This window comes from Stegostoma tigrinum, chromosome 17, assembly GCF_030684315.1.
Source record: "Stegostoma tigrinum isolate sSteTig4 chromosome 17, sSteTig4.hap1, whole genome shotgun sequence".
NCBI classification, from domain to species: Eukaryota; Metazoa; Chordata; class Chondrichthyes; order Orectolobiformes; family Stegostomatidae; genus Stegostoma; species Stegostoma tigrinum.
Window position 1 is genome coordinate 35,282,632 of NC_081370.1, and position 21,070 is coordinate 35,303,701.

Consider the following 21,070-nt stretch of genomic DNA (forward strand, 5'->3'; position numbering starts at 1 on the left):
GTCCTGCTGGCTAGCTGTTTTCTTTCTAGATATTGGAGTGTAACAAGAGTCAAGCTAATGGCACTACAGGTAGCCCAGCTCTGCACGAGTGGAGCAATCAGAGTGAAAGGGCAGTATTGAAAGGGAATTCTATGGTAAGGGAAGCAGGCAGGCATTTTTGCAGCCATTGATGTGATTCCAGGATGGTCTGTTGTGTCGTTGGTGCTATGATCAGTGATATCACAGACATTCTTCTGGGGGAGGTTGAACAGGCAGTGGTGGTATCTCCCACACTGAAACTAACAACAGAGGGAGAAAAGGGAATGCGGGCCTGCAATCATACTTTAAGGAGCCCTGTGAGAACAATCCTCTAAAGTAGCAAACTTCAGATTAGTCTCAGTCCCAAAAGCAAGTGAGTACAGAAATATGAGGATTAGGCAGGTGAATGCTGGGCTTTGAATCCCTGGGACATTGGCACTGGGCCCTGTGAAAGATGACCTCTATACAAGTCAGAAAGCTTGCACCTGAACAGAACCAGGGCTGAGTACCTTGACGCATGTTTTACTAGTGCTGTTGGGGAGATGTTAAAATAACTCAGCAAGGGTGTGGGAACCAGGACAGGCTAATAGAAAGTAATTCAAAGGAGCACAAAATTCTGGGAGAGGCAGATAGCGCAAAAATAGAGAAGAGTAAATTATAATCAGTGGAGTCAGATTGAGAGAGAAAGTAATGAAGTCTGAATACACTGCATGTATGTGAACATACAAAGCACAGTTAATAACACTGGGGAGCTACAAGGTGCAGACTGTCATGTGAAATTGTGATGCTGTGTGATAACAGAGAAGGGCAGGTCTGGGTGTTAAATATTCCTGCTTGTAAGACAGTCTGAAGAGATAGAAGAGGAAAAAAAAACAGAGGAGAGGATTAATGATGTGATAATGGGAACTGCAGATGCTGGAGAATCCAAGATAACAAAGTGTGAAGCTGGATGAACGCAGCAGGCCAAGTAGCATCTCAGGAGCACAAAAGCTGATGTTTTGGGCCTAGACTCTTCATCAGAGAGGGGGATGGGGAGAGGGTTCTGGAATAAATAGGGAGAGAGGGGGAGGTGCACCGAAGATGGAGAGAAAAGAAGATAGGTGGAGAGGAGAGTATAGGTGAGGAGGTAGGGAGGGGATAGGTCAGTCCAGGGAAGACGGGCAGGTCAAGGAGGTGGGATGAGGTTAGTAGGTAGGAAATGGAGGTGCGGCTTGAGGTGGGAGGAAGGGATGGGTGAGAGGAAGAACAGGTTAGGGAAGCGGAGAGAGGCTGGGCTGGCTTTGGGATGCAGTGGGGGGAGGGAACGAGCTGGGCTGGTTTTGTGATGCAGTTGGGGGGGTGGCGGTGGGGAAGAACTGGGCTGGTATTCCTCCGCCTCCGCCGCATCTGCTCCCAGTATGAGGCATTCCACTCCCGCACGTCCCAGATGTCTACGTTCTTCAAGGACCGCAACCTTCCCCCCGGAGTGGTCGAGAACGCCCTTGACCGCGTCTCCCGCATTTCCCGCAACACATCCCTCACACCCCGCCCCCACCACAACCACCCCCAGAGGATCCCCCTCGTTCTCACATACCACCCCACCAACCTCCAGATACAACGCATCATCCTCCGACACTTCCGCCATCTACAATCCGACCCCAGCACCCAAGGCATTTTTCCATCCCCACCCTTGTCTGCCTTCCAGAGAGACCACTCTCTCTCCGGGACTCCCTTGTCTTCTCCACACTCTCCTCCAACCCCACCACACCCAGCACCTTCCCCTGCAACCGCAGGAAGTGCTACACTTGCCCCCACACCTCCTCCCTCACCCCCATCCCAGGCCCCAAGATGACTTTCCATATTAAGCAGATGTTCACCTGCACATTTGCCAATGTGGTATTTGTATCCATTGTACTCGGTGTGGCTTCCTCTACATTGGGGAAACCAAGCGGAGGCTTGGGGACCGCTTTGCAGAACACTTCCGCTCGGTTCGCAACAAACAACTGCACCTCCCAGTCGCGAACCATTTTAACTCCCCCTCCCATTCCTCAGACAACATGTCCATCATGGGCCTCCTGCAGTGCCACAATGATGCCACCCAAAGGTTGCAGGAACAGCAACTCATATTCCGCTTGGGAACCCTGCAGCCCAATGGTATCAATGTGGACTTCACAAGCTTCAAAATCTCCCCTTCCCCCACTGCATCCCAAAACCAGCCCAGGTCTTCCCCTCCCGCCTCTGCATCCCAAAACAAGCCCAGCCTGTCTTCGCTTCCCTAACCTGTTCTTCCTCTCACCCATCCCTTCCTCCCACCCCAAGCCGTACCTCCATCTCCTACCTACTAACCTCATCCCACCTCCTTGACCTGTCCGTCTTTCCTGGACTGACCTATCCCCTCCCTACCTGCTCACCTATACTCTCCTCTCTACCTATCTTCTTTCCTCTCCATCTTCGGTCCGCCTCCCCCTCTCTCCCTATTTATTCCAGTTCCCTCTCCCCATCCCCCTCTCTGATGAAGGGTCTAGGCCCAAAATGTCAGCTTTTGTGCTCCTGAGATGCTGCTTGGCCTGCTGTGTTCACCCAGCTCCACACTTTGTTATCAGAGGAGAGGATTCAGAGGGTTTTAGGGTAAGGACATCATTGCAGTTCTGGAGAAAGAGATTTCAGAGAGGTCAAGGGTGGAATTAATTTAGTTAGAACTAAGGAATATAACTACATTGTTCAATGCAATCTATAGATCACCACCGCATGGGAATAGTGTACAGGAACAAATTTACAAAGAAATTCTAGCGAGGGGTCAACATCATAGCGTCATTAACTATCTGGGTATAGACTGGGATAGAAACCAAGTAAGGGGCAGCAAGAGGCAAGTGTTCCTAGATTGTGTTTAGGGGAATTAATGTGAAATCCTTCAATCACAGAGGGATACTCATGCCCCTTTAGGATGAGGCTCCCTCTCTGAGACCTGGTCATAGCTCTCCAGCCTGAGGAGTGCCACTGGGAGTTGTGAAACTGCTGGGCTAGCATTCAGTTCCCAATGATGATCACTTCTTGGAACTGGGACCAGGCTGCTGTGCCCTGGATGAGAAATGGTGAAGGCCAGGATCAGGATGTTAAGTGTAGAGTAAGCAGAGCCAGATATTACCGTGGTGATGGTGGACAAAGTCCCAAGAGTAGGCATGACTCTGGCTTACAAGTGATCTATCTTATTCACAACATCCACCAAGGGACATGAGCAAGCCTCTACCACCCTCTCCTCTGAGGCTGGTGAACTATTAGAGACAGTTGGGGGAAGTGCTTAAGAGGCAATTAATAGTATGAGTGGTGGTTGGGAAAGCTGGGGTGTGGGTGCTGGTGTCCTCCTTTAAAGTCCCACCCTTGGAAGCAATGTAATAGGCCCTTGGAGAGCAGTTGGAGACTTTGATCAGAAGCGTCTATCAGGAAATGTATTTTTCAGATCTGTCAACAGTTTGGAGAGGGTAGCATGGTGGCTCAGTGGTTAGCACTGCTGCCTCACACCACCAGAGACACAGGTTCAAGCCCATCCCCGGGTGACTGCCTACATGGGGTTTGCACGTTCTCCCTGTGTCTGTGTGGGTTTCCTCTGAGTGCTTTGATTTCTCTCCACAGTTGAAAGAAGTGCAGGCTAGGTGGATTGGCCATGCTAAGTTGCCTGTAGCATTCAGGGATGTGTAGATTAGGTGGGTTATAGGGCCTGGGTCTGAGGATCACTGTGGACCTGTAGGGCCGAAGGGCCTGGTTCCACACTGTAAGGAATCTATGAAACATTCACACCCACTTGAAGTGAGACTGTATCTCATTAGCCTTTGACGAGCAGCCAGTGGCGTGTCAGTGCAGGATGTGATCAGCTTTTATGACTTTCCATAGTGGGAATTAAACAGTGACTGGGTATGCAGAATAGCAATAAAGTAATAACGCCATGAAGCAAAGGTTGGAACAACAAGCACCAATATTTCCGTCAGTCTATTTTGATTCGGATTCCTTTCAAGCTGCTAACAGAAAGAAGCGGTTGAGGCTGGGACAGTTTCGGTTCAGTGACTTGGGCCTAGTGAGGCTTTATTTATGATTTTTGGCAAAAATCTTCAGCGTCCAAGAGAGAATGGACACAAGCCGCACGATTTGTGGCCCCCACATCTTGCTGTTCATCCTGTTCGCAGTTCTTCAGATAAATGCAACTGCTGCTGTTAATAACCACTGCTCTCCCAACAAGGGTAAGCCACACCTTTCATATTATGCATGAACAATTGTTTTGTTTGTCCCTTTTTAACTGTAAGTTTAACGTCCTTTCTATCTTTCTCTAGCTTGTTGTGTTTCAGAAAATCCCATACACGTGAAAGAGAATAACAATGCAAACCTGGTCATCAGTAATATAACAATAAGGGAACCTCCGGTTACAATATTAGATCCGTCAAAGACACCTGATGTTGCTGTCAATGGGACCACACTGGTGCTCACAAAAACAATCGATTTTGAGGTAATCTCAATGAACCAGTCGCAGGGAAACAGGAGCTCAAGATACACACAGGGAAATAGTTGTTCCAGACAGTTGGAGGGAGGCCAGAGCTCCAGTCACAGGGAGACAGGAGCTCCAGTCAGTCACAGGGAGACAGGAGCTCCAGTCAGTCACAGGGAGACAGGAGCTCCAGACAGTCACAGGGGGACAGGAGATCCAGACAGTGGCAGGGAGACAGGAGATCCATACAGACACAGGGGGACAGGAGATCCTGACAGTGACAGGGAGACAGGAGATCCATATAGACACAGGGGGACAGGAGATCCTGACAGTGACAGGGAGACAGGAGATCCATACAGACACAGGGGGACAGGAGATCCTGACAGTGACAGGGAGACAGGAGATCCAGACAGTCACAGGGGGACAGGAGATCCTGACAGTCACTGGGGACAGGAGCTCCACACAAACACAGGGAGAGACAGGAGATTCACACAGCCACAGGAAGACAGGAGCTCCACACAAACACAGGGAGAGACAGGAGATTCACACAGCCACAGGAAGACAGGAGATCCACACAGACACAGGGGTATAGTTGCATTGGCCTTGAAAGGATTTACCTGAAAGATACTCAGCTCCCAGAGTGAAATTACAAGGGACCATTACACACGTTCGGCCTCAATTCCCTGAAATTTAGAAATATTAGGGATGATTTAATCTAAATTTTGAAGATATCATAAGAAACAAAGAGGATAGCTAGACACAACAGTAGTTGTCTGGCGGGAAGAGCAGGATGCAACGATACAGTCTATAAATTAAAAGCTGAGTTTTCAGAAGTAAGCTTAAGACAAACCTTAACACTGCAAGGGTAGTAGAAGCTTGGAACTCTCTCCTGTAAGAAGCATTTGATGCTGGATCAACTATTAATTTTACATTTGAAATTGAACACTTTTTTGTCAGCTAATGATATTAAGTGATAAGTAGGCATGGAAATGGAGTTACATCATAAATCAACCATTGAATGGTAGAACAGTTTTGATGGACTAAATTGTCCCCTCTTGTACCCATGTTTCAGACCCGTTATTGTGAGCTCAGCTGGACAGCCTCTCGATGTTCCAACTTCACAAACTTTCACGTATTTCGATAAGAACACTATTCATTCTTCTAATTGACATAGAATATAGGCCCCTTCTACTAAATTTCTCCTCATATGACAGCCATCTCATTTCAGGATCAATCTCATGAAATTTTGTTGCTCTTCCTTTTTGGCAGGTTTATCCTTCCTTAGGTAAGGGGAACCAAAACTATACTTAGTACTCCAGGCTGAGTGTTACCAAGGCTCCGTGTAATATGTTGCGTGAGCAACGATCTCTGCACACAACATTGTTGCGTGAGACTGTTTGCACGATTGCTCATCATGCAGTAGGCCTTCAGCCACCATCCTCTTTTAAGGTGGGGTCTTAGAGGGCCAGCTGATCTCATACGTTAGAGGAAAACCATTGGCTGGTCTAACAAGAAGAGGCTTTTGTTTCTAACAAGTTCCCATTTATATACATTTAAACAACTATGTACAAATTACATTGATTACTGAGACGAGCAGCCATTTTCCATTATACCTCAGAGATCCTAAGCTGTACTCCCATCAGGTCCACATGACATTATCACAGAGTGGAGTCCTTAAGGCACGTCTCAGCATTAACCCTTTCAGATCCATATCCAACATAATAGCAGCAAGATTTTCTTACACCTTTACAGTAACCTCTTGTGATAAAGGCTAAAGTACGCTTTACTTCCCTCTCAGTTTTTGTTTTAAATTAGAACACGGTAAGTTCTCAACCAATGGCAATTGCTCACGGCACCATAGGGACAGGCTGTAACGTGTGAAAGAGTACCTCAAACCACTCCTTCCCAGTCAGCAATATCTCCTGTTGCTTTCCTGTCCTCCCATTTCATGCCCCATGTAAGGCATTGAATAAGTGACATAGTACTTGTGATTCAACTCACCAAGTGGTGAAAGAAACATTCGTAAGGATTTACACAAAAGCAGTGAGCTCATTTGAAAGTTCTGGGACAGGGTACTGGGGCTTATGTTTATTGGCGAAGTGCAGGAAGCAGAATGACAAATAGCTAGTCTGCTTGCTTCTTGCTCACTCGTCTCGGTGAGCCAAGTCAATGCTGTAAAAAAATACACACAAACTTTGGCCCATCCAACATTCTGAAAAATGCACTAGATGATGAAAAAAATTGCAAGCAAGTGATTTCTTTTGAAAGAAGCTCAATAGTTTTTGTTTATCTCTAAATGTTGGATAATCTTCTGATTTCCTTGTCTATCTGCTTTCTGTATTCTCTGAGACTGGCACCTGGTGCCAGAATTGTCAATCTGATGTCAGTGTGCCATATTTTATGTTTGTGGTGAGGGTAGAGTTGGGGGACACACACACACTAATTGTGGGTGTAAAACTCAGGCCTATATTTGTCATCATGTTGTGTCTGTTTACTGTGTAAAACCATTGACCTCAAGGGTGATCCTGTGCGTTATGATTATATTTTTTTTGGAATGATAAATAAAGTTAAGAATGATGAAATGGCACTGTTTATAGTCTGACATTGTTGTGTACATTGTTGTCTGACAGAATCTGACGTCACCTGTAATACTATTCACATTGCACTGTGGAATGCTGGCGGTAAGTAACTTTCAATAAGTTACATTACTTAATGAAAATCTGGGTGAATTTTGTGCAAAATGAAATATAATGAATCAGACCAACATGACAGCTTGCAAAATAATCATAGAATGATAGACCATCAAGAGATGTCAATCAGCCCATCTCCACCAGCGCTTTGATAGAACTGCTCAGTTACACAGTGGTACCACTACACCTGATCCTTTCCTATGGTAAATATTTTTGACAAGTCTTCCATCAATTGCCTTTTGAAAGCTACTATTGAATCTGCTTCCACCACCCTTTCATGCAAGCTGTTCTGGTAACAGCCACGTTGCCAATAAAATGTGTCCTCATCTCCCCTCTGGTTGTTTTGTGAATAACCAAACCTGACTTACCTTGTTGCCTTCCGTAGGAAGCAAGATTGATGGATAATCCTGAATTTGCGAGAAATTATGCTAACAATCAATTAGGATTGTCACCGTGTGGTGCAGTCATGTGTACCAGGAGCAACACATAATAGTGGGTAGCATGGTTCCTCAGTGAATAGCATGGTTCCTCAGTGAATAGCATGGTTCCTCAGTGAATAGCATTGCTGTCTCCTCCCAACCCAGATCCGGGTGTGATCCCAACCTTGGCCAACTTCCGTATGGAGTTTGCCTGTTCTCTCTGTGCCTGAGAGACAGTAGGAACTCCTGATGCTGGAGAATCTGAGATAACAAGGTGTAGAGCTGGATGAACACAGCAGGCTAAGCAGCATCAGAAGAGCAGGAAAGCAGATGTTTCAGGCCTAGACCCTCCTTCAGAAGAAATTTCTGAAGAAGTATCTAGGCCTGAAATTGTATCAGTGATAATGGGAACTGCAGATGCTGGAGAATCCAAGATAATAAAATGTGAGGCTGGATGAACACAGCAGGCCAAGCAGCATCTCAAAAGCTGACATTTCGGGCCTAGACCCTTCATCAGAGAGGGGGATGGGGTGAGGGTTCTGGAATAAATAGGGAGAGAGGGGGAGGTGGACCGAAGATGGAGAGAAAAGAAGATAGGTGGAGAGGAGAGTATAGGTGGGGATGTAGGGAGGGGATAGGTCAGTCCAGGGAAGACGGACAGGTCAAGGAGGCGGGATGAGGTGGCAGGTAAGCAAATGGAGGTGCGGCTTGAGGTGGGAGGAAGGGATGGGTGAGAGGAAGAACAGGTTAGGGAGGCAGAGACAGGCTGAACTGGTTCTGGGATGCAGTGGGTGGAGGGGAAGAGCTGGGCTGGTTGTGGGATGCGGTGGGGGAAGGGGAGATTTTGAAGCTGGTGAAGTCCACATTGATACCATTGGGCTGCAGGGTTCCCAAGTGGAATATGAGTTGCTGTTCCTGCAACCTTTGGGTGGCATCATTGTGGCACTGCAGGAGGCCCATGATGGACATGTCATCTAAAGAATGGGAGGGGGAGTGGAAATGGTTTGTGACTGGGAGATGCAGTTGTTTATGGCGAACCGAGCGGAAGTGTTCTGCAAAGCGGTCCCCAAGCCTCCGCTTGGTTTTCCCAATGTAGAGGTGGACTGACCTATCCCCTCCCTACCTCCCCACCTATACTCTCCTCTCCACCTATCTTCTTTTCTCTCCATCTTCGGTCTGCCTCCCCCTCTCTCCCTATTTATTCCAGAACCCTCACCCCATCCCCCTCTCTGATGAAGGGTCTAGGCCCGAAACGTCAGCTTTTGTGCTCCTGAGATGCTGCTTGGCCTGCTGTGTTCATCCAGCCTCACCTTTTATTATCTAGGCCTGAAACGTCAGCTTTCCTGCTCCTCTGATGCTGCTTGGCCTGCTGTGTTCATCCAGCTCTACTCTCTGTGCCTGTGTGGGTTTCCTCCCACAGTCCAAAGATGTTTGGATTAGATGGATTGGCACAGGGGAAAGAACATGTGCATGCACAGTACCTATTTGAACTCAACAAAATAATAGCTGTTCATTGGCTTATATCTTGGGGGCAGTGCTTCGACCAATTCAAAGTCAACATGCCTGGTTTAAAATTTATCAAAGCCTGGCTGTAACTGTCAATCAGCATTAATGGGTACATTCTCCATGGCAACATTTCTACTCATCAGATTCTAGTTGCCAACCATGCAGCAGTCTCCTTTCATGTTGTGAAAATATTAGCTTTATCCTTAAGTAATATTCTTGCAAATGCCCTGATGAGTGCAAGGTGAAAAGCGTCAAGTAAACATGCCTATTTTCAGCAATACCCATGTCGGCAATATTATCTGCATATCTTCCAAAACAGTTTAAAATTTGGAATTTTCCATCAAAGTTCCTCTTAATCAGCTCCACTCTGAGCAAAAACATCCCAGCTGCTCCATATCTTCAGATAACTATTGTCCCTGACCTCCCTAGAAAACCACTTGTGCAGCTTCTCCAAAGCCTTGACTTTCCCAGGCCAATTCTAACCCATCATGCCCAGAACTGAGCAAAACACTCAATTATAAAATTTAACTTTTTTTTCTTGTTTTTGTACTCCTGGCATTTTTAAACAATCTTTCCTACCACACCAATTGATTTGTATAGCTACTCCTTCTAGCCTCGCAGTTACTGGACATTCTTTAAAATCACAGCATAATGATGTGCATTGCACATTGACATCTATGTAACAAGCTATAATTATTCAGTTAATGTCAAGCATTTCAAAGATTATTGGCAAACAGCATATTTAAAACTGAAGCCTTTGTTTGATGGGATTGTATTACTAATTCTCATTAAAAGGAACAACTGCCATTAATTATTGAGATCCACAACGAGAATGACAATATTCCCAAGTTCCCCGAAAAGGTATTGAATTACAGCATTAATGAGGTAAGGTAACAATTTCATTTTTTTCTCCATTCACTGTAGTGAAATATTTGCGTACAATTATTTTAATATATAATATGGTGGGCAGCATTGCACTCATTCTATGCTGAAAATGTGCTACCACTCTATAGAATCATAGACTAGCAGGTTACATAAGAAGGTCAATCAGTCGATTCTAGTCATGCTGGCTGTCTGTAAGAGCAATACAGACAGACCTACATCTCTACTTTTATCTGTCACCCTTCTGAAAGCCATAATTGAATCTGCATCCACTGTTCTCCGAAGCACTGCATTGCAGGTTTGATTATTCACTGCATAACAAAGAATTTCCGGTGCCACTACTGCTTAATTTTGTCAATTACATTAAATTGTCAACCCTGGTTCAAGATCCCTCCACCAGTTGGATGAGTTTCTATCTACTGTAGCCCTTATGATTGTGAACAACTCTACCGAACTTCTTTCCAACCTTTTCTTCTTTGCAAACGGCCCCACTGCCTGTATTCAAGTTACATAACCAAAATTCCTCTTCTCTGGAGGCATTCTTGCAAATCGTCCTTCTGGATATGCTTTCATATTCATCCTAATGTACGATGTCCAGAATTGGAAATAATATTACAGTTGTTTCTGAACCAGTAATTTATAAAAGTTCACTGTCATTTCCTTGTTTTTTTACTCTACGCCTCAATTTATAAAGCCCACAATCCCGTGTATTTTTGCCACTTTCTTCATTTTGCTCTATCACCTTCAATGTTTTATGCATATGTGCCCCAGGTCTCTCTGATCCTGCACCTCAGTTTGAATTGTACCCCCTTTATTGTGTGGTTTTATGCCATGTGGTGGAGATTGGCTTCAAGATAGGCTGGTAGAGGAGAGGGGAAGGTCAAGAACTGTCCTCAAGTTAGGCTTCTTCAGGACACTTTATTGCACATCATAGTATGCCACATGAACACTACTTTTTGATCAAGTGTGCAATATTAGCAATTTTCAGTCCACTGACAGCATCCTGAGATCCAAGAAGGATTGGAAAATTATAGGCGGTATAATGTTGGTAAAAGTGTTTATGGCCCAAGCCTCACTCAAATGTGAGACATTTGCAGTTGCGAATTGTAACTTTGAACAGAGTGATGGCCGCTGGGTGAGGAAAAGGAATTGTAATATATGTATTTCTCCCAAAAATCTAATTTAGTTTGTATTCCACATTTACCATCTAACTGAACTTCAACGTTTAAATTCTAAATTCCAACCATAATTAAGCAGGAAGATATGAGCTCTCCACTGGAGAGCAGCTGCATTAGTTCATTAAGGAAACTAGGTTAAACTGTTTTTCCTATACCTGAGGCTGAGCTAAGTCAGAACATTTAAAGATAGGTATAGCAATGCATTTTAGCACTATTCACAACTCTGAACAAAGTGCAGGGAGTTTGGTGAGTAAAGGAATTGGATGAAGGGAAAGAGGAAGGTTACCTGAGCAAAATGAAAATTACCAAAGTACTTGTAACCAGGAGGCACTCCCTCCTTGGGATAGAGTCTTCTGAGACTGGTGAACATGGCTGTAACCGAAGCAGGTCATGGGACACCCAGAGCAGGTTTGCAGAAACATCAGCTTTTGTAGTTGTCCAGTTTGAAGTATTTTCAGTTTGTTTGGATGAAAATGAGGGCTGCAGGGTAGATCAGCTAACTGACCATAGTACAGGCATCTATTCAATCAGAGGAAGCAAAATGAATGTAGTGGTACTGGGAAAAGTAGAATGAGGGGAGGGGATTGATGTTGTTCTGTGCAGCAAGAATTGAGAGCCAGCCAGCGCCAGGTTAAGGAACATCTGCTTAGAGCTAGTGAAAAATTTGCAGTGGGACAGGAAGGGCCCAGTTGTCATAGCCCAAGCAAATACCAATGACATAGGAAGGAAAAGGAAGGAGGCTATGCACAGTCAGTATGAAGAGCTAGACATCGAATTAAGAAGTGAAATCTCAAAGGTGGTAATCTCTGGATTATTACCTGAGCCATATGAAAATTATCTTAGGGCAAATAAAGTTAGAGAAATTAATGTGTAGCTCAGTGGCTGGTGCAATAGAAGTAAGTTCAGGTTTGAGAGTGTGGCACCTCTCCTGTCTAAAGTGGGGGCTGTATTGTTAGGTTGGTCTGTGCTTGTACACTGTTGGTATTAGTGCTCCAGGAACAAGCAGGAAAACAAAAGGCTCTGTAGCTGAGTGCACAAAAAAAGATGATTGATAACATAAATAGAAATAAATAAGTACAATCTGATAGCCGTTAAATAGAAATAACTGCAGGATGAAGTAGATTTGCACCTGAATATTACAGGGCACATGACATTGTGGAAGCTAGACAAAGGTAGAGTATGATTCTGTTCATTCCTAATAGTATAAGCACAATAGGAAAGGGTTACTTAAGTTTAAGGAACCTAGTGTTGAAGTAGTTTTGCGTGGAGTCGTGAAATGATAACGACGAGAGGTCATTTATTGTACTGGTGTACAGGTCTCCTAACTGTAAGTGCGTGGTAGGGCAGAGTATAAAGGAACAAATAATGGGAGTTTATCAGAATGGTATGATGAATAATCAAGGGTGGTTTCAATCTTCATGTAGATTGGATAAAAATCAGATGGTCAAAATTAGCCTTGGTAAGAAGTTCATGGAATATTTTTGGGAAAATTTCTCAGGGCAGCATTTTTTCGAGGACAGAGTAGGCTATACTGGGCCTGGAATTGTGCAGCAAATGGAATTGATTATTAAAGGCACTCCTCAGCAAAAATGATCATTATATAATTGAATGTGAGGCTGGATGAACACAGCAGGCCAAGCAGCATCTCAGTACAAAAGCTGACGTTTCGGGCCTAGACCCTTCATCAGAGGGTGATGAAGGGCCTAGGCCCGAAACGTCAGCTTTTGTACTGAGATGCTGCTTGGCCTGCTGTGTTCATCCAGCCTCACATTTTATTATCTTGGAATTCTCCAGCATCTGCAGTTCCCATTATCTCTGTTTATATAATTGAACTTTACATTCAGTTTGAGAGATAGAGAAGAGTGTGTCCAAAACTAGCACTTTAAACTTAAATAAGAGCAATTATGAAGGCGTGAAGCCGAGCTAGACAAAAACGAACAGGCAAATTAGGTGAAATGTCAAGTCAATAGAGGTATAGTGGCAGACTTTTAATGAAGTATTTCAGAATACATAGAAAATGTGTATTTCAATGTGTAATAAAAATTCAAAGGAAGAGCCTGCTATCCATGTTAATTAAAGTAAATGTTAAGGATGGAATTACACTTGAAGAAAAGGCATATGATTAAAAGCTGGGTGGCAGACCAGAAGCTTATACAGAATATTTTTTAAAAAGCAAAGAATGACTAAAAGATTAATAATGAGGGAAACATAACAGTATGAGTGAGAACTACTTTGAAATGTAAAAATACATTGTAATAGTTTCCATAAATATTGTTCCCAAAAGAAGAAAAAATATTAACAAAGTGAGCATTACCCTAGAGAATGTGAACTTGGAGAATTAATGATGGAAACTAGATGACTTGAATTAAACAGGTATTTTGCATAAGGTTCACTACAGAGGATACAAGTAAGATCCCAGAAGTTGCTAAAAATCAAAAAATGAGAGGGAAGGAGGAACTCAAGAAATTTAGAACTTAGGATGAACTTCAGATGTCAGATTAGTTTGCTTTTAATTTAAAGGCTAGCTTCTTGCTATTTGTGCACAAATTTACTACATCTTGTTCACTCTCCTTAAGTTATTCCCTGTTAATAAAACCTGGAAAACAGTGGCAGCAAATGATCCTGATAATGACCAAATTTTCTACCATTTGGATCCAAACACAGTAAGTATCAGTTCCCAGCTCATAGATCACTTCCATTAGATTGTATAGAGCAATGTCACATCACTTAACTCAATTAATCCATATATATTGTGCCTTCTGTAGGATGGAGCAAAATATTTCAAGTTAAAGACTCAAAATACACCCGAGATTATTCTCAAAAAGCCAATAGATTATGAGAAGACCAAGATCTTACAACTGATTTTATCTGCAATGGTGAGATTTCAATGTTTATTTCACAATTATAGTTTGGAGGCATTGTGAGATTCTAAGGAGTCCACATGGCTGGAATTTAATTATTATGCAGTGTCAGCTTTGGCTCAGTCACACTCACCTCTGAGTCAGTAATTTGCAGGTTCACATTCCACCTCAGCGACTTGATCACATGATATGAAATGATATTTTCTGTGCAGTACAGAAGATAATGCAACAATTTCAGAGGGTCAATATGGAAATTGTGCTATATTGTCAAAGGATCACCAGTGAGGGATCACTACTTCTGAAGTGCAGTACCGAGGGAGTGCTATGTATTCAGAGGATCAGTATTGAGGGAGTACTCCTCTTTCATGAGTCCATAATCGGAGAGCTGCACTATCAGAGAGTCAGTATTGCGGGAATGACACATTTAGAGATTCAGTACTCGGGCAATACTGCACTATCAGAGGAGCAATACTGCTGAAGCACTGCTCTGTTTGAAAGGGAGTACCGAGGGAGTGTTAATCTTTTGGAGAGTCGTACTCAGAGAGTGCTGCACTGTCAGAGGATCAGTGCTGAGGGAATGCTGCACTTATTGGAGTGGCAATACCGTGGGAACACTGATCTTTTTAAGGGTCAGTGCTGAAGGAGTGCCACACTGTAAGAAGAGAGTACTGAGCCAGCGCTGCATTGTCAGATTCAGTCATGAGGGAACAGTGCATGGTGGAAAGACAGTGCTGAGCCAATACTGCCATATCAGTGGGTCAGTTCCAACATAGTGCTGAACCCTCAGAAAGGCACAATTGCACCAACTGAGGAGCAGTACTGAGGGAAAGTTCGGAGAATCAATAATGAGAAAGTATTGATGCTGATGGCATCACAACTGATTATCCAACAATCAGGGTGAGCAGACATACCCTTTAGCTAAATTTTGAGAAGCCTGAAGGTATTGTGCCCGAACCAACTCAAAATTACTGACTCCATCCTTCTCTTCGGAAACATTCTGAGATTAAACCAATTTGTCACAACCTTGCTGTTGTATTTGCCAAGATAAAATTTTAACTTCATATTCACAAAGACTGTACCTTTCAAGATCCATAACACTGCTCAACCTCACCCTAAGTAACCCCAACTATTTTTAAAATCCTCATTCCTTTCATTATTACCTCTAGGTCAACTCGTCCTATGTATTGCTGACTGGTTTCCAAATTCTACCTGTGTAAGCATGAAGAAATTTAAATCTCTGCTGTCCGTATCATATTAAGTCCTGCCATTATTTTACCCTGGTGTTTGTTGAGTTCCAAAAATTCTGATTTTAAAATTCTTATCCTTGTTTGCAAATATCTATATTGCCTGTTTCCTCCATATCTCTATAATCCTCTCTAAAACCCGAATGCTCCACTATATCTGCACTCACTGAATTCTGACCTTTGAACATCCTGGATTGGAAACACTGGACCACTGGTTACCATGCTTTCACCTACTGCGTCCAAAACTCTGGAATACCCTGCATAACGAATTTTGCCTGTCTATCTCTCCTGTCGTATTTAAAACAGGCATTAAAACCTATGTGACACCAAGTTATATTTTTATTTAAATACTGCTCTTGTGAAAAGTCACAGGATGTCTCATTACATTAAAAATACTATATCAATTTCAGCTGTTGTTATTTTTGTAAAGCGCTTTGTGCTGTGAAAGCTGTTCTTAAATGTAGGTCTTTTTATCTTCTTGCTGTTACAGGAAAGTCCAAATGGTAATGTCACTGATACAGTGAGTATCAATATTAGTGTTTTGGATCAAGATAACAAGCCACCAGAGTTTGAACCCTGTATTGAAATTGTCGGTCCCACTGCCAGCATCTGCCGTAATGCAATATACACAGGAAATATCAAGCTAGGCGTGACTGAGGTAGTAGTAAATCATGACTTTCTAAATGTCAGTTTCTAGCGCACATTCCTCTCATCACTTGAAGCTCTTTCTCTTGTTTATTGCAGACTAGTCCACTGCAGCTGAAACCTCAGCAGATTCAAGCTGTTGATGGTGATAAAGGAATCAATACCTTGATTCAATACAGAATGGTGCATGGTGAGTTAGCATGAAAAGGTCCATAGTCTATTGATTTATAGATTTAATTTATTATCTGCAATAATTGGCTTAATTGTAAAGGGAGACCTGAATCACAGAATTTTGAGAGTGTATGTCCACACATTTATGAAGTTAAGAAGTCTGTTTAAAAAGCATATGGAATCCTTGGCCTTATTAGTAGAAAAACAGTGTAAAAAAGCATGCAAGTTTTGGTAAATTTTTACAAACACTGGTGAGGCAGCAGTTTGAATGTTCTGTAGAATTTAATAGCATCCATTTATAAGCATTTATTTCAAGAGAACCAGAATACAAGAGCAGAGATCTTCTGCATAAAACTCTGGTCAGACCACATTTGAAATATTGTGAGTAGTTTTGGGCCCCACATTGAAGGAAGAGTGTGCTGGCTCTGGAGGGTGTTCAGAGGAGGTTTGCAAGAATGATTCCAGGGATGAAGGGCTTGTCATTTGTGGAGTGGTTGAGGACTCTGCGCCTATACTCGATGAAGTTTAGAAGGATGAGGGGGACTCTGATCGAAACTTATAGAAAATTGAGATGCTTGGACAGAGAAGACATGGAGAGAATGTTTCCACTGGTAGGAGAGGTTAGGACCCAAGGACACAGCCTCAGACTGAGGGGATGACCCTTTAGAACTGAGACGAGGAGCAATTCCTTCAGCCAGAGGGTGACTAATCTGTGGAAGTCAATGCCACAAGGGGCTGTGGAGACCAAGTCATTGAGTGTATTTCAGACAAAGATAGGTAGTTCATGATTAGTAAGGAGATCAAGTGTTACGGGGAGAAGGCAGGAGAATGGGGTTGAGAAACATATCAGCCATGGCCGAACAGTAAGCAGACTCAATGGACCGATTCTGCCCCTATATCTTATGGTTTTATTTTCCAATTAGGCAGGCTTGAAGACAAGGTGGGCTTTGAATCAGGGAGAAGGGTAGGGATTGATGACCCAGTGACCTTCCCACCTCCACCCTGATTATAATGTGGGAGGGATGGTCTTCCTGCTCCGATGCTAATTGAGAGTCTTAAGTGGGCCCATAAGGACCTCATACCATCATTGCTGGTATTAAATTGGTGATGGCAGGGAATTTCCCAAGCAGAAAAGGCAAAAAAGCAAACTCTGCCAGGTTTTGAACTTCAACATTGGTCATTGGTTTCTTATGTTCTATCCTCTCTAAACTTGAGAATGTCCAAAACTTTGCTACATATTTACCAACACACCCACTGCTGTATGTGAGTCTGAAAGATATATATTGAATTCTGGGCAGAATGATTTAAGATATCAAAGAAGCCAGACCCTAAAATTTTATCCTTTTCGAAATCTCTGTAACACTGCATAGCTTATCAATATAATGTCTAACTGTTGCATGCAGGAAATAAAATATATCTTGTTAGTAACAAGATGCTCTTCTAGTTAGACTTGGAAATGGTTTTCCTCTATCACACCAGACCACGCTCTCAACACTTGAAGAGGATGGTGGCAGTAGCCTTTATCATGAGCAGCAGCTCATACAGAAGGGTGTCTCAAACTGTGGGTTGTGACTCCCAATAGGGTTGCGATTTGAAACTTTAGTGTCCTAGATTCCATGGCAGCAATAGCTACACTTGGGCTTTAAGCTGCTCGAAGCTGCATGGCTCCTTTAACTTGCTGGATCTTATTTTAAAGTGGGCACGTCCTGACCAGCTGAAGCTTGTGGTCTAATTGTTTTGTTGAAAACCCTTGTGAAGAAGTTGGTGTTCCTTTAGCTTTAAACATTTTGCGTTTGAAACAACAATCCGCATTCCCTAATTACCCCACCTGCATCCCTGCATTTACAGGTTAGAGGATCCTCCTCCATCCTCTCCAACGCTGCATCCACCAACCCCCCACAACACATGGACGAGGGCTGCGTGTGGCATGTGGTTGGAGCCCACAGGCAGTGCTCTGAGACTCTGGGAGTCCTTCAGACCAAATAGTATGCTGAAGTTGTCAGGTCCCTGCTTTGGTTTCCATGTCGATATTTCTCATTATCTAGCTGAATTGGCACACTTGGTATGACAGGAAGCTGAATGTTAATGAGGTGAACTGTGCCTTAAGAAGACATCTCAGAGACCTGCTTTGTGACCCGACAAGAAGCAATGGAGTGTGATAATCTCGATGTTGAGATCAAACTTGTTTGACTTCTCATCCAATTCTATCACAAGTCCCACCATGCCCCGTGTCACTCAGACCCCCATAAAAGTGGGCTGTAGCCAGCAATTTGTACAGACTTTAGGTTATCTGTCTGCTATTGTATTCTAAGGGCTTATCGACCCAATTGTGTCCAATGGAGCTGATCTGATTGGCACCCTCCCAGCTTCCTGTACAGTGATTATGGTCGGATAATTTGCATTTAACAATGTCTCATGTTGATGTTGATTTCATAATGAGTAAAATGCCTTGAGTTTTATTTTCATTCACTGATTTTCATTTCATAGATTACGGAAAAACTTTTAAAATTAACCAAAACACTGGGGAGATAACCATGAGTAAACCTGTAAAAAGCCTAAATCCAGTTGCACTGACAGTTGTGGTACGTACACCAGGCCTTACGTCTTCAAGATAAAAGTACACTTTTTTCTGATTAGTAGATCAGCAATAATGTAATGTGGAAGTTAGTTCCTTTGACTCATTATCGTTCAAAGAAATCATTGTCAGATTTAAAAAAGAGACAAGCTCTACACCAAGTCTGCTCAAAGTGGGGCTTGAGACCCCTGAAGGGGTCACTACCTATAATTGTGGAGTTCTGAGCTCTGAAGCGGTGCCAACAACCATAGAGGTGCAGCTGAGAAACAACAATTGTGTTCCTGCTCCAAAAAACTCCCACTCTCTCAGTCAACCACCTCCCCACCCCAACCCCCACCCCGCCCCAACCTCTGACAGGTTGCCAACTGGTCACCTCCCAATCCAGCTCTCAATTCACACTGAGGAATCACAACAATTCTCTAGACTTGAAATGGGGTCAAAGTGCGATAATATTTAGGGTGTGCTGCTGAGCACTTGCTTTCTAAAATTTCTTCGAAAAACATTTTCAAATCCTTGACTAACTTTTCTTTGAACCAAGGATTGCATTCAAAGCCATTCATTAGGTGTGAAAGGTTCAGCATTTTACAGTAGGAGTAACAAGTCAAAATTCCATTTGATCAAAAACCAATCCCATTCTAATCACACAGAGATTTGTAATTGTACACCCCAGGATTTCTGATCTAATGGGAGAATTTAGACCATGGTAAATTTTGGAAAGCTCTATTCCCAACAAAACGTTTTTGTTGATGGGAATATGGATTGTGGAATTGGGTGTGCTGGTTAATGTTTTCAGTTACATGTTCCCAAATGGTTAAAGGCTACTTTTTGTGATCTAAAATTGGCATGTATCAATCTCTACACCTGGTCTTTGGTGTGTATTTCTTTTGAGCATTGGGTTGACTGGAGCAAAACTGCCTGAATACCTTTCTAAAACAACAGACATGGATAGCTGTACTAGATCAGTAAACACCTCCTGGTCTATCCACCACAGAGCTGTGATGCCTTATTGTGATTCATGATAGAGGCCTACTCAATAGATGCACATATCCTCCCGGTTAAAATGAAGAAAATAGGCACACCACCGTTCGTGGAAAAAATGCTCCAGAAAACTCTTCCTCAGTTCCTTTAGGTGATCGACTCATCCAGGAGATCACAAGGAACTAGGAGGCTCATACCAGCCCCACAAAACTGCTCTAACCCATTGAGATCCTGTTGGTTCTCAGATACCCCAGTAAGAGGGGACCCCAGTGTGATACACCCCTCTGACTTTCAGAAACCCTCTAAATTTGAGGGGCTTCATTGACCTTTAGAGGCCTCAAGAGAGCCTATTTAACCTAAGAGACCTCACAGACCCTTAGAGATCCACTGATCCTGAGAAAGCGCATTGAGACTGAGAGATCCCACTGACACCAAGAAAACCTACTGATCCCAGGAGACCCCCATTCACTGCAAGATCCTAGGTAACTCCATTGACACTGAGAGAACCCAATAACCTCTCGAGGCTACACAAAACCAATGACAGACTGCATCAATGGGTGTGACTATCGAAGATATAATCATCTGTTTTTATCTCACAGGCTTATCAGGAGAATGATCACTACAAATATTCCATGACCACTGTTACTCTCAACGTTTTGGAGGTAAACAAATGCCCACCACAGTTTACAAAGACAATCTATTATGGGAATATGCAAGAAAACTCAGAACCTGGAAGTATTGTCTTCGAACAGGGTTCAACTTCAAAACCTGTTATAATTAAGGCTGAGGATTGTGACTTTCCTGATGTAAGTAAAAAAAAAAGCAGTGAGTTGGTTTGGATAGCACACATAGACTTAATTGTATGATTAATCTGTACAACATAATAGAGTCTTAGCAATATTGCCCTTTCCTATGACGGTCCCACTCACTGTTCAACAACAGCCTATTACATTCATCAATACCCCTCTCTGTGTATTAGTTACACTCATATTCATCAATATCCTTCTCTATTCATCAGTTCCCCTTTCTGTTTTACTTTATCATTCACTGACCATCAATATTCTTGTCTATTCATCATACTCACGTCTATCTAATCTCTGATAATGTGTCAGAGATAATGGGAACTGCAGATGCTGGAGAATCCGAGATAACAAAGTGGGGAGCTGGATGAACACAACAGGCCAAGCAGCATCTTAGGAGTACAAAAGCTGACGTTTCGGGCCTAGACCCTTCATCAGAGAAAAGTTTTTTCTGATTAAGGGTCTAGGCCCGAAACGTCAGCTTTTGTGCTCCTAAGATGCTGCTTGGCCTGCTGTGTTCATCCAGCTCCACACTCTGTTATCTCTATTTAATCTCTGTTCACTTATGCACAGCTCTATTCATTAATATCCTTCTTTATTCATCATTAACATTCTCTTTTCATCAATACCCTCTACCGTTAACATTCCCA

General features: G+C 43.2%; 1 protein-coding gene across 3 annotated transcripts in view; it reads left to right on the top strand.

The window, feature by feature from the left end:
* The first annotated feature begins 3,907 nt into the window (after window positions 1-3,907).
* cdhr5b (cadherin-related family member 5b) overlaps window positions 3,908-21,070 on the top strand; it is a 56,027-nt gene continuing 38,864 nt past the window's right edge. Inside the window, exons 1-10 of one of the 3 annotated variants that reach the window (XM_059652069.1) lie at window positions 3,908-4,229; window positions 4,320-4,492; window positions 7,102-7,152; window positions 9,882-9,971; window positions 13,723-13,809; window positions 13,912-14,022; window positions 15,742-15,909; window positions 15,996-16,086; window positions 18,555-18,649; window positions 20,220-20,426. In XM_059652069.1, coding sequence (XP_059508052.1) covers window positions 4,118-4,229; window positions 4,320-4,492; window positions 7,102-7,152; window positions 9,882-9,971; window positions 13,723-13,809; window positions 13,912-14,022; window positions 15,742-15,909; window positions 15,996-16,086; window positions 18,555-18,649; window positions 20,220-20,426 — 1,185 coding nt within the window. In that variant the 5' untranslated portion in view covers window positions 3,908-4,117. The remainder of the gene's footprint in view (window positions 4,230-4,319; window positions 4,493-7,101; window positions 7,153-9,881; window positions 9,972-13,722; window positions 13,810-13,911; window positions 14,023-15,741; window positions 15,910-15,995; window positions 16,087-18,554; window positions 18,650-20,219; window positions 20,427-21,070) is intronic. The other 2 variants (XM_059652070.1, XM_048545187.2) reach the window with 2 other exon arrangements.